The sequence below is a fragment of the Puma concolor genome, chromosome A3 (genome assembly GCF_028749965.1).
Source record: "Puma concolor isolate L17-30 chromosome A3, mPumCon1.1.hap2, whole genome shotgun sequence".
Taxonomy (NCBI): domain Eukaryota; kingdom Metazoa; phylum Chordata; class Mammalia; order Carnivora; family Felidae; genus Puma; species Puma concolor.
Window position 1 is genome coordinate 37,591,586 of NC_141669.1, and position 12,769 is coordinate 37,604,354.

Below are 12,769 nucleotides of genomic sequence, written 5' to 3' on the forward strand. Positions count from 1 at the left end.
CAGCTCCCAGGCTGGGGGTTGGGGGGGGAGATGGCAGCTTCTGGAACAGTGGGACAGCTGCTGTCCGACCTGGGTGTGAGGCCGTTTATCCAAGGCTGCTTAGTAGCAGTTACTTATGTAAGGCTCAACTTCCCACTTGAGGAGCTTATCCAGTCTACAGATGGAAACAAACTTGAAAGAAGGAAGAGAGGGGTGGGGAAGGTGAAGTTTCTTGTGTCTTCCACCCAAATTATAGCCAGAGGCAGCCCACTTTTCCATGTATGCTATGTAGAGAGTACAAAATTCTCATTCAGTCTCTGTGGGCTGTTTTTGGTTTTGTTTTTAATGTTTATTTATTTTTGAGAGAGAGAGCATGAGCGGGCGAGGGGCAGAGAGATAGGGAAACACAGACTCTGAAGCAGGCTCCAGATTCTGAGCTGTCAGTACAGAGCCCGACGCAGGGCTCGAACTTGTGAACCGCGAGATCATGTCCTGAGCAGAAGTCAGACGCTCAACCGACTGAGCCACCCAGGCGCCCCCAGTCTCTGTGGGCTTTTAATACATCTCTCACCTTGACTAAACATTGTCTCAAATGTTTATCCATCTAACACCAAGGCCACCACGCTCCCTTTTGCCATCATAAAGATGAGTTAATGGGAGCATGTTAGTGAGAACTAAAAGGTTTGTTGTATAAGCAGGCCTTGTTGGTCTGATCTCCTCCTCCTGCCATAACTCTCCCAAAATAATCGTAAAGCGTTCCACTTCTGGAGGCACCTGGGTGGCTCAGTCCATTCAGCGTCCAACTCTTGATTTTGGTTCAGGTCATGATCTCACAATTACGGAGATTGAGCCCAGCGTCTAAATAAATAAATTAATTCATTTTAAAAAATCATTAATTTTTTTTTTTTAAGTTATGAAAAAAATACAATTTCTGATCGGTCATTGCCCTGACCCCTGGGTCCAAAACCTCGGGTTGGTTTTTATTTTGCCCTTTTCCACATTATCCGAAATCGCTCAGGGCTCCCTGTATGCACTCCAGAGCTCTAAAACAGCATTTACCCAGACTGCTCGATGAACGGCACCCCCTCCGGCCCCCAGCAAAGTTGTGCAGCGGAAGCCTCACCAGCAGCATCATCCACGAGGAGTTGGGCAGCTCCCTGTATCAACCCTTGCAGATCGGCCCCTCTCAAGTATTGGGCTGTGTGCGGCAGGTGTTTACTGATTCAGAGTCACCTGGGAAAATAATAAAAAAGAGTAATAGCTAACAGTTACTGGAGAGCTGCCGATGAGCCAGACATAGTGATACCTCCTTTGTTGCTGGCAGCAATACCCTGTGGGGCACCATGGTTACCATCCCCCTTCTCCGTGTGAGACGACTGAACCGGAAGCAGCCTCCCGGCCTGCCAACAACAACCAGTATAATGACCACTCCTGAGAACTCTCCTGTGTTCTGAGGTTATATCCTTCCTAAATACTTGGTGTTAGACCGACCTTTCGGTTGTGGGATGACGGCCATAGTGGGAACACTGTTGGGGTCAACCTTTCTTCTCTCTCCAGCATCCTTCCTGCTCCCAGCCACTCTGGTAGTGAGGTCTGTGCCATCTTCCTGGCGGGTTCCCTTCTTCCTGGCCTCCTCCTTCCTGCTCCTCGGGCTCCCACTCAGCCAGATGTCAGTGCCGGAGTCGGGTACGGCTCTGATCTCCCTCTGCTGCTCAGAAACTTTCCAGGAATCACTGCTGCCTCAGCCAGGATCCAGGAGTCTCCACCGTCAGCTCTATCCACTTGCTCTGGCTCTTTGATGTTAGCACAGGAGCACCACCCTGCAGCTACAGTCATGTTCCCAAACTATTAGGGCCTCTTCTTTCTCTGCAATTTCCCACCGCCCCAGCCCCTAGAAACCCTGTCCCCCCTCCCACATCCCTTCTCTAATTCATGCCTTTACTTTTATTCATTCAACACGCCTATTTTGAGCGTCTTCTATGACCTGGCTAGAGTGTGGGTGCTAACCCTCTTGGGGCTCCCAGTCCAGCAGGAGAGAAAGAACCGAATGAGGAATCCCAGGAGACGTTATGAGGGGGAGAGCCCCAGCACCCCAAGTAGGAGGGCTAAGTAGTCGGGGGTGGGGAGGGACCGGGGAAAGCCCCGCTGACGTTTGTCAGGACAGCCCTGTTGCCCCACTTCCCCATATCCCTTCTTCCTTTTAACTCCTGGGACCCTCTGCTGCTCCCCATCTGGGGCGAGTGCCTCTCTGTATCCCATTACACTATCACAACAAATCTTAGACCCGGTAGGTGCGAGGTAAATGCTTACTGGCAGTTGAATCATTCTGCCAACTCCTGGCAATTCAGCTCGTGGAGCTTAGCTATCTTTTAAACCAGCCATAGTGATTATAGGGTGGGTTTGCCCCTCCGACCTCTGAGTGGGTGGCCCTGTCTCTAGTTTGCTCACTTAGCAGCTTGGCTCCGAGAAAACTGAAGGCTAGACCCCAGCTGTAACCAGAGGTTATCTTGCAGGCTTGGGATTAAAAACAGGTTCCCATTTTATGTTCTCTGGGCTTCTGTAAACATGTGAATTTTCCACTACCAACTTGGGTTACCCTTATAATTTGACATTTTAAGTGTCTTTAAGTAAATTAAACAAACCAAGGAATTATTTGCTTCTCCCATTCCACTTTTTTTTTTTTTTTTTGCCTTTAAAGAAAAACACGGTTATTTGGACAAACCCCCTGCCTTCCCAGTCTCATGGATGTCCGTGAATAAGGACTCTCGATAAATTTGCTGATCTGAGAGGCAAAGGTGAATTATAAGTGCTTCAACACCTCATGAAAAAGAGTTCTTGCACAGGGTCTGCAGGCATAAGATAAATAGCCAGAGCATTCATAACTGCAGAAAGTATCCCCAAATTCAGAGGAAGATGATGGAGCTGGATGGCGTCCAGGCAGAGTTTTGCCATTTCCCGCTAAGAGCACAGGCCCACACTTGTGCCTAAGATTTGCCTGGCGTGGCGGCGACAGGAGAGGCAGGGGCCTCTCTCTGCAGAGTCACCCTGACCTCCACTCCCTGGAATAAATGAATGCTTCTATCACAGCACACTCATCTGTCTGGATGGCCGGGCTCAAGGCCAGCCTGCGGCTGACCCACATAGCCTCCCCCAAAGCATGTGGAGGGCCCCTGCTCTCCCACAGCCACTGAGACCTCAGGCTGAGGACAAGCAGTGAGCTTTCCCTGACTTCTTTCTCCCTCTCTCTCTCTCTCTCTTAAATTTTTTTTCTTTATTTTGAGAGAGAGAGAGTGGGGAGGTGCAGAGCGAGAGGGAGAGAGAGCATCCCAAGCAGGCTCTGTGCTGTCACCTCAAAGCCCGACTTCAGGCTAGATCACGAACCTTGAGATCATGACCTGATCCGAAATCAACAGTTGGACGTTTGACCAACTGAGCCACCCAGGCACCCCTTCCCTGGTTTCTGATAGTGAAATCTCTTTTTCTCCAACCTGGCATTCACCCTGGAGGCAGTTCCCAAATGCAGCAACCACGAGAGCCGACCTGGCATGAAAGAATCACATAGAAAAGACTCCCTAACAGAAGCCGTGACCTTCAGTTGAGGGAGATGTGCAGTCCAGAGCAACTTGGCAGGCAGGAAGCCAGAGGAACAAATTCTCAGATCCTTCCTTCTGCTCCCAGATTTCCTGATTGTATCTCCATTGGCCAAATAAGCTTAGTTGACTATTTATGCTAAAAATTGTTTGTTGTTTATCTGAAATTCAATTTCAACTGGGTTTCCTGCATTCTTACTTGCTAAGTCTGTCACAACCATAAGCAGAAACCACCCTACTCTCCCTGCACATACACACCCAGGAGCCCAGGAGGGTGCAACATCCTGAGTGTGGCAGAGGCACAGCTCTGGAGTGGGGATGGGCACCTCTGGGTACCCCCAGACACTTTCCCACACAATGTCTCTCCCATTCTCTGCCTATCCCAACTGTGGCCAACGTGTTTGAATACGTAACAACCAGCATAGGATGTATGCTCCAAAAGTGCTATTAAAAAAGCCAGAAGTACAACTATTGTGGGCCAATATTTTTAGAAATACTTGTGGGCCAGATGAAATCAACATTGCCAGGTTCATTCCAGCAGGCAAGCATTTTAATGGAAGCTCCAAGTCATTCTGTTGTTGATGACGTAAGTGACATTGATTTTTTATCCCCCCCATACCTAGAGATGGGTCATGTTGAGGCACCAGAATTGTAAACTCATATCTTTGTGACCGGTAGCAGCCTTTACAAGACCATTGGTCAAATTTGTGGCATAGTCTGTGATTGAGAACACAGTGAGAAAAGTGATCTCAGTTGCCATCACCTTCCTGCCATGCTGTTGAGTTGGATATGAAGGACTTTGAATGAGTCACAATTTTCACAAATGGAGGAAGGTGGTCAAAGGATACAAATTTCCAGTTATAAAATGAATAAGTCCTCGCAATGTCATGTACGGTAAGGAGACTACAGTTAATAATACTGTGTTGTACATTTAAAAGCTGCTAAGAGAGTAGATCTTTAAAGTTCTCAATACAAGAGGGGCGCCTGGGTGGCTCAGTTGGTTAAGCATCTGACTCTTGATTTCAGCTCAGGTCATGATCTCACGGTCATGAGATAAAGCCCCACATGGGGCTCCATGCTGGTCATGGAGCCTGCTTGGGATTCTCTCTCTCTCTCTCTCTCTCTCTCTCTCTCTCTCTTTGCCATCGCCCCACTCACTCGCAGGTGCACACTCTCTCCCTCTCTTTCAAGAAAACAAATAAAAATTAAAAAAAATAATAATAAAAAGTAAAGTTCTCATCACAAGAAATAAATTTTGTAACTGGTAGTCAACTAAGTTAATTAGATTGTAGTGGTGATCATTTTGCCACATATACAAATATCAAATCATGTTGTACACCTGAAACTTAATATAAGTCAATTGCATCTCAATAAAAAAGAAAAGAAAAGAAAAAAATGGGTGGGAGGAGTTCTATTTCTTAAACATTCTTTAGGAGGTATGTGAACAAATGAATGAATTTGTGAATGAGAATATATGTCCAGACGTGTGTGTTAAATACATTTTGCTCATGTTTTCTGAGGACCCTGAGGATACCCCCTGTCTGTCATCAGAGGCTTAGAGATTGGGAACCTACTTGGAAAATTCCTTTATTTAAAAGGCTAAAAATCAGGTGTTCTGTTTTGCAGCTTTTGCAGAGGTGAAGGAAGAAACCAAGCCTGACCTGCCATACCCAGGAAGCCTGCAAACTGACCACATGCCATCTTCCCTTCCTCACACCCGTGGGTACCAGCCTGCCTTGATGTTTTCACCAACCCAGCCCGGACGACGGCATACGGGCAACGCAGTCCATCCTGGAGTGACCTCTGCTGGGTCAAAGCTCCCGCCTCTTGCATTTAATCATACGATTGGCCACATAATACTTTCTGAACATAAAGATGTCAAATTTAATTGCTCGATCAATATACCTAATATGTACCAGGACATCGCAGTTATTTCTTGGTGGAAAGATGGGAAGGAGTTGCTGGGGGCACATCATGCAATTACTCAGTTTTATCCAGATGACGAAGTTACAGCAATAATCGCTTCCTTCAGGTACGTGTTCTTTCTTCCTTTCTTTCGTTAAATGTTGTTATCAAAAGCAAAAACCTCATAAGTTAAAAAACTTTTTTTTAGTTTCTGTGTTAGCAACTCACCGATCCACTTACAGTGTAGATTAATAGCTGACGGTCTGTATTGTTGATTTCTTTTACATTGATCTTGGCCTCATTGGAACTGCTGGTTATCAGAGGCTCTGGGTTCTGGGGAACCACTTCCCACCTGACCTGCAAGTCACGTCATGCTCTGCTTGACTCAAGAGCTCTCCCAGTGAGTGGGAACGACGTTTCTTACCCAGTATGTGGAGGCGGCTAAATCGCACCATGGGGGTGGAGGTTTTAAAACAAACAGGCTTCCCACCCCTTTCCTTTGCCTTATCCTCCCTTTCCCCCCTCCCCTACACCCCCTGCTCCTGCAGATCATGGTACTGTGGTAGTCCTCGTGTCACCGTGTCACCGTCTCATGGTTCCACTTTGTTTTGACAGGGACCAGCCGAATGCATTGGGGGTGGGCGTGGGGGGGTGACAGAGCCAAGTCAGCAGGTATCTGGAATAACCCATTGTCCCTAGGACTGAGTCATCGTATTTCAGAGTACCCCTGACAGTGAGACAGCTGCTTCTCTTCTCCCCATCCCTTTTTTATTCTCTACTCACTCCTCTTCAGCCAGGAGGGGGTTGAGTGTTTTGTTTTGTTTGGTCTTGTTTATTTGTCCTTGCATGTGCAGTTCTAGAATTCGGTGGACCTGTGGTCATTAAAAGCTCAAAATGAGGTCAGGGCCGTGCAGGGTTGGCGCCAGTGCCTTTTCCCTAGGATTCCTGCACTCCGAGCGAGGGGAGCCCTCTTTGATCTGGTGTGTTTTCACTTTCCCTGGCCTGATGCTTGGGGCAGTCCCGGACGGTGTCCCGTCTTTTGGTGAATCATTTGATGTTTCCTTTTCAGAAAACTGCCTCAGAGATACCACAGTACTGACTGACAGCTCCCGTTAGAATTTAGTGTGTCAACATTTCCAGAAGATGCACCTTGGGGGTTTGTTTTTTTTGTTTTTAGTTTTTTTTTTTTTTTTTTTTTTGCATAGTTTCCCCAAGTTATAGGCTTGGTTAGCATCAAAGCAAAGAACACAACTGTCACGTTTTCCGTTGGTTGATTTAAATTTTGGCTGGGACTGTCAGGCTGCCACCCTCAGCTGGTGGCTGAGACCACTCAGGAGATTTGACTGCATTTTTTTTTTCTGCATCAAGTACAAGACACAGATGTTTTACCATGATAGAGACACAGCTTCTAATGATCCATTTAATAATGAATAAGGAGCAGTTTAATGGCTTAAAGGAACAAAGAGCCGGGACATTGGTCCCATCAGGTATCATTAGGAGGAAAACACTGCCCTGTTCTCTCTGGGCTGGGAGTCCTGAATGGGGGTCCTGCCACTGGACAGCTGTGAGACCGTGGGTGAGTTGCCTTCTTGCCAAAGAGATAGGTTTGCATCACGTGACCAGCAGCTTCAAGTGTGTTCTAAGGGGCCATGGGATGTTTAAAGGACTTAAATTGGAGAGTTTTAGTTAAAAAAATATTTTTGATGTGACCTCAGAATTTTTTTTTTATTTGAGAGAAAGAGACAGTGAACAGGGGAGAGGGGCAGAGGGAGAGAGAGAGAATTTTAAGCAAAATGCTCAGTGTGGAGCCCGACTCAGGGCTCAATCCCGTGACCCTGCAATTATGATCTGAGCTGAAATTAAGAGTTGGATGCTCAATTGACTGAGCCACCCAGGTGCCCCAAATTGGAGAGTTTTTAAACTTAGAACAGACAGTGTCTTATCTTGGACTTGTGTCTTTAGAGTTCAGACCTGGTCATATTTGGTCAATGTGACCTGGGTCATATTTTCAGAACTTTAGAATAAAAATTTATACTTTTGCATGTACTCAGTTCCAGTCTCATAAACTCATTCTGAAGGGGAAAAAAAAAATCTTATTTGACCTCCAAACTAAGCCATACGGCAAATTTAGTGATCAGAATTCTTGTAAACCGTGGACACTCAGCTGAATTGAGTAGCTTTGGGGACAGTACTGAGTCCACCATTACAATATTCTTCAAGTATATTAATGTTCAGGTGACACAGGAGCCGTATGAAGGAAATTGTAGTGACTGAATCAAGACTATAAATATCCGTGTAATTTCTTGGCAAGAAAGAAGGATGTTGGAGACCCTAAATATGGTATCTTCTAGATGATGACTTTGAGGTCCCTCTGAGTAGGGTGACTTGCCCGGGGTCACTGGAGAGTAAGCTGTCACCCTTAAACGGGGGGCCTGGTTTGCACACTTGCAATATCGTCTCTTCTCCCATCTCATGGGCCCTGAAAGAAATCCACTCTGGTTGCCAGGAACAGTGAAGAGTTAAAAACAAATTCTAGGCCTTCAACACATGGAATTCATTAGCTTGTAATTTTCTTGGAGTTGCCCTTAAGAATAACTATATGGGCCACGTGTATTTAAGGGAATGTACAAAATACATATGTGTATATTGGCAGGGGTCAGAGGAGTATGGGGAGAAACACGAGGTGTTTGGAGTTAGGACATAAGCCAGTTTTGTATAAGGTGTTATTATAAGAAAGGGTAATGAATTTCGAAAATGATGGGGTCTCCAGAGAGAGGCCCCCACAATTCGTACCAGCATGCGTCCTTTAAATATGAAGCAATTGTGAGTTGCTAGAGACTGACCAGGATTGAGGATGTGATTTAACTTTCTGAGTTTTTGTTGGTTCCACATTTCCTCTTTCATATCGGGCAGACCCCACACTCGAACCCCCAAATGCCCCATTCTAAAACTAAGGGTCAGTCAGCTATCTGGTCTTTGACCCTAAAAGTAGGTTAGGAGATGTGCATACTTGTAGATTTGGCCTTGAAGTATCGATTTAGGGGAGAGGACCTGGCATCAGGACTGAGGGGGCACTTCTGCCACTCAGGACCCAACCCATCTTTCGGTCAAACCTCAGTTTATTGAAACCGGGGATGGGGGTGGATGTGGAAATGTTAAAAGAAGAAGTTCATGTGCATTTAAGTACAAGCCCCACCCTACTTGGGAAAGGTTAAAGGAGATTTAACATCATGAGTAAGAGTGTTCCTAAAAGGTTTTTAGAAACTGCTTGGTCTTAGTTCCTCTATGCGTATATTTTAAATTTATATTAAGGGCACCTGGGTGGCTCAGTTAAGCGTCCAACTCTTGATTTCGGCTCAGGTCGTGATCTCACGGTTCATGAGTTCAAGCCCCACATCAGGCTCTGAGCTGAACATGGAGCCTACTTGGGATTCTCTGTCTCCCTCTCTCTGTGCCCCTCCCCTGAGCCCTCTCTCTCTCTCTCTCTCTCTCTGTCTCAAAATAGATAAATTAACTTAAAAAATAGTTCTTTTAATAGTAATATATGTATTTTGTTAAATATGTAGAAACTACCAAACATGTACAGAGAAAGAAACCATGGCCCACAACCCTGAGAAAACTTTTCCAAGCACATATGAAATTAATATTCCTGAAATGGGGGCGCCTGGGTGGCGCAGTCGGTTAAGCGTCCGACTTCAGCCAGGTCACGATCTCGCGGTCCGTGAGTTCGAGCCCCGCGTCGGGCTCTGGGCTGATGGCTCGGAGCCTGGAGCCTGTTTCCGATTCTGTGTCTCCCTCTCTCTCTGCCCCTCCCCCGTTCATGCTCTGTCTCTCTCTGTCCCAAAAATAAATAAACGTTGAAAAAAAAAAATTTAAAAAAAAAAAAAAAAAAAAAAAAAAAAATTCCTGAAATGAAATTAGCATTTTATGACACAGATGATTATATATCTCGTTCCCCCCACGTAACATCCTATTATGAATGTTCTCCTGTATTATTAAACGCCTTCAAAATACTGACTGCTCTATGCCACTGTAACCTACTGTTGTAAAGCAGAAGCAAATACAGAAGGATGTATGTGAAATTGTACAGGGAAAACCTTAAAAATTGTTTTTGCATAATAACGAATAATGGGGCATATACAAGGGAAAAAGTAACTGATGTGGTGCTTCAAGCCCAGGTGCCCTCTTGAGCTGAGTCCATTCTTTGCTAATAATTCGCATGTTTTCTTCTTTCACTTGGACGTCTATTGTAGGTGTAGGGAACACTCTGTGTCCGCCAGCAGGTTGGGGTATTCCTAATTGATGGCTTGGTGATTAACGCTGAAAATTGCACCCCCCGCCCTCCCCGGACTCCATAGTCCTGACCTAGTCCTGGATGGTGCACACCTCAGGCTCTATCTCTCCAGGGCTTGTAGCAAGTCTCCTTTGTAGGGCTTAAGCCACCAGGCTTAAGCCAAGCCACCTCCGCTCTCCGACTGGTATCTTGCCTCATTTGCACTTGATATCAGCTTGAAACTGTAGCTCATCCATTTGTGCAGATCCCGGGATGCTGTGTAGCCGGGACCTTTCCCTGGAGTCTCTAAAGGAGGGGGTGCTTTTTGGGATACAGTTAGCTCTAAAGTCGGGCATAAGGTATAGGGAGCTCTCTGGCTTGGGTGGAAACACTCCCTGGTCAGGTAAAGCATTCCAGGGAGGCACCAGCCATCAGACCAGAAGACTGGGGGGACCAAACTCTCAAACAGAAACAAAAGCCAACGTTCCTGTAGGCCAGCCGGCCCTGCACATTCAGTTATTGGGGTAATTTGTGGCAAAGGAAAAGTATTTTGACATGTTTTTTTGTGTAGTCTAGGGATTCCCCACTGGGAATTTCAATTCTAGCTTAGTTCTCTGTAGCTAGAGCTGGAAGGATTTTATAGTTTTCTAAAACTTGTATTTCTCTACAACTGTTTTTTCATTTTTAATATTTTTATCATGGTGAAATATACATAGGATAAAATGTACCATTTTAACCCTTTCCGAGTATACAATTCAGTGGCATTTAAGTACATTCATTTTGGTGTGGCACCCATCACCACCATCCATCTTCAGAACTTTCTCAGCCCCCCAGAGGGAAACTCCATGCCCATTAAACACTAACCCCTCATTCCCTTTTCCCCCAGTCCTTGGTGACCTCTATTCTACTTTCTTTCCCTGTGACTTTGACTACTCTACGTACCTCATGTAAGTAGAACTGTACCCCATTTGTTCTTTTTTGTATTTCTTTTAAGAAGTCTCTAGAATGTAGCTGCTACTTCAGAGCCATGTCTGAGCAGGCCAGTCTACATGTGATAGGTCTGAGAAACAAGGAGGCTCTGTGTCCTTACAGGACGTACTGGGACTCACCCAGCTGAGGCCACCCTGGTGTGATGGACTTTTGCAGATGCAAAGAGCCCTGTGGCTCTGTCCAGGTGGTTCCTGTCTAGACGCGGTGGCTGAGTCTGTATGGTGGCTTTGGTTTTCCCCGGTTCAGATGTTTGTATTTGACCAGAATCTGACACAATTTTTATACCTTTTTTAAAGCAGTACATACACATGGTAAAATACTCCAACTGTTCAAAAATCCTCTCTTCTGCTCCAGCCTCCAGCCCTACCCCAACGAGGAGCTGTGGTTATCCACTTCTTGGGTATCTTTTGTAGGTATTCAATCCTTATAACTCGTGTGTGTGTGTGTGTGTGTGTGTGTGTGTGTGTGTGCGCGTGCGTGCGTGTGCGCGCACGCGCCTAGCCCTGGAGTTCATCTAATAGAACGTTACAACTCTGGTTAAATCAGTACCCAGGACTTCACGTTTTTTGTGGCTATGTAAATGCTGTTTTCAGCTGAGTCATACAGTAGGCTGTGGTTACATCTTACTTCTTCACAGCTTTTTGATTGTCCTCAATTTAATAGTTTCCTTGCTTGTTAGTTTGCTTAATTTTCTAAGTGTCACTCTTATTTGTCCCTAAACTCTACATACATCTCCTCTCAAAGTGATGCGATTACCAGGCCTGATCTTTTCCTAGGAGATGCCTGTCCTTTCCTTCTCCTGCAGAAGAACCTGGGCAGGTTGCTCCCCAGGTCTGGGGTGCAGCTCTGTCATCTTAACCCTTGTTTCTCCTATTTCCTCCTGGAGCCCAGGTTCCGCACCGCCCCCAACCCCGCCTCTTGGCTTTTACTCCTTCGCTTTGGCACAGAGCCCATCCTCCACCAGCATGGACCTTGCATGTCTGAAAATGCTATTGTGTTTTCTATCCTCACATTGAGGTAGTTTGTCTGGATACAGAACTCAAAAAGAATAATTTCCTGTTGTCATTTGGAAGTCATTGATATATTTCCTTTTTGCCCCCAGATTTGTTCTTGAGAAGTGTGGTGGGGTTCTGATTCATTTGTGAATGACTCACTTTACTTCTCTCTGGAAGCTTCTGGACCTCCACTTTATCTTGGAGTTGTGACATCTCCTGATGAGAGATGGATGGTCTTGGTGGGTCTTTTCTCTTCCACTGTGCTGCCCACCTACAGGCCTGGTTAAGAAAGACCTAGAATCCAGCCCTGGGGCATTTTCTTGAATTATGCTCTCCTTCCTGTGTTCTTTCTGGAACTCCTCTTACTCAGTTGTTAGAATGCCTAGATTGCTATTCTGAGCTCAGAGCCTTCGCTGGGGAGCCTCTAGAGACTGCGCCTGCTGTTTCCTTTAGGAAAGGGGAGAAGTTGGGGACAGCAACTCCTCTCAACCTCACCCCCCACCCTGCTCTCAGCATGGCAGCCTTTACTTGCATGTCTAGGAAGCAACATGTAGAATTATTTGTGGAAAATCTGGGTCTGGACTTGCTAATTAATGCAGGCACGTAACCCATCTCCCCAGGCGATTGCTGACCTCTTCCTGATATGAATGACTAAAGACAAAGTTTTGATCATGTTTCCTTTGAGCTCTTCTTTTCTCCTCCTGATTGAATTTTCCTTCCTTGCTGGTTGGCTTAAGATGCTCCTAGACTTTTCATGCCCTTTGCATCTGATTTCTGAAGTCCAAGCTGTGCTGCTAAACTATTACTTGCACCCAATAGTTTCTCAGTCATCCCCCCCCCCCCCCCCCCTGCACACAGGAGTACTTTGATTCCTTGGGCTGCCTTCCTCGGCCTTGCCCTGCATCCCTCTGTGGCCCTCACTTGCACTCTGGCTCCTGACTACCTAAGTCATGTGACAAGGCTGCTGCAACACTGGGTTCCTGGACCCTGAGCCAGAGCCAGGTCTTCAGAGGCACAGCTGTCCTCAGCCTGTCAGA

At 46.1% G+C, this 12,769-nt stretch overlaps 1 protein-coding gene across 3 annotated transcripts in view; it reads left to right on the plus strand.

Annotated features, from left to right (window-relative positions):
* MERTK (MER proto-oncogene, tyrosine kinase) overlaps positions 1-12,769 on the plus strand; it is a 148,080-nt gene that overhangs the window by 44,084 nt on the left and 91,227 nt on the right. For all 3 annotated transcript variants that reach the window (XM_086700566.1, XM_086700567.1, XM_086700565.1), the window contains exon 2: positions 5,196-5,601. In XM_086700566.1, coding sequence (XP_086556692.1) covers positions 5,196-5,601 — 406 coding nt within the window. The remainder of the gene's footprint in view (positions 1-5,195; positions 5,602-12,769) is intronic.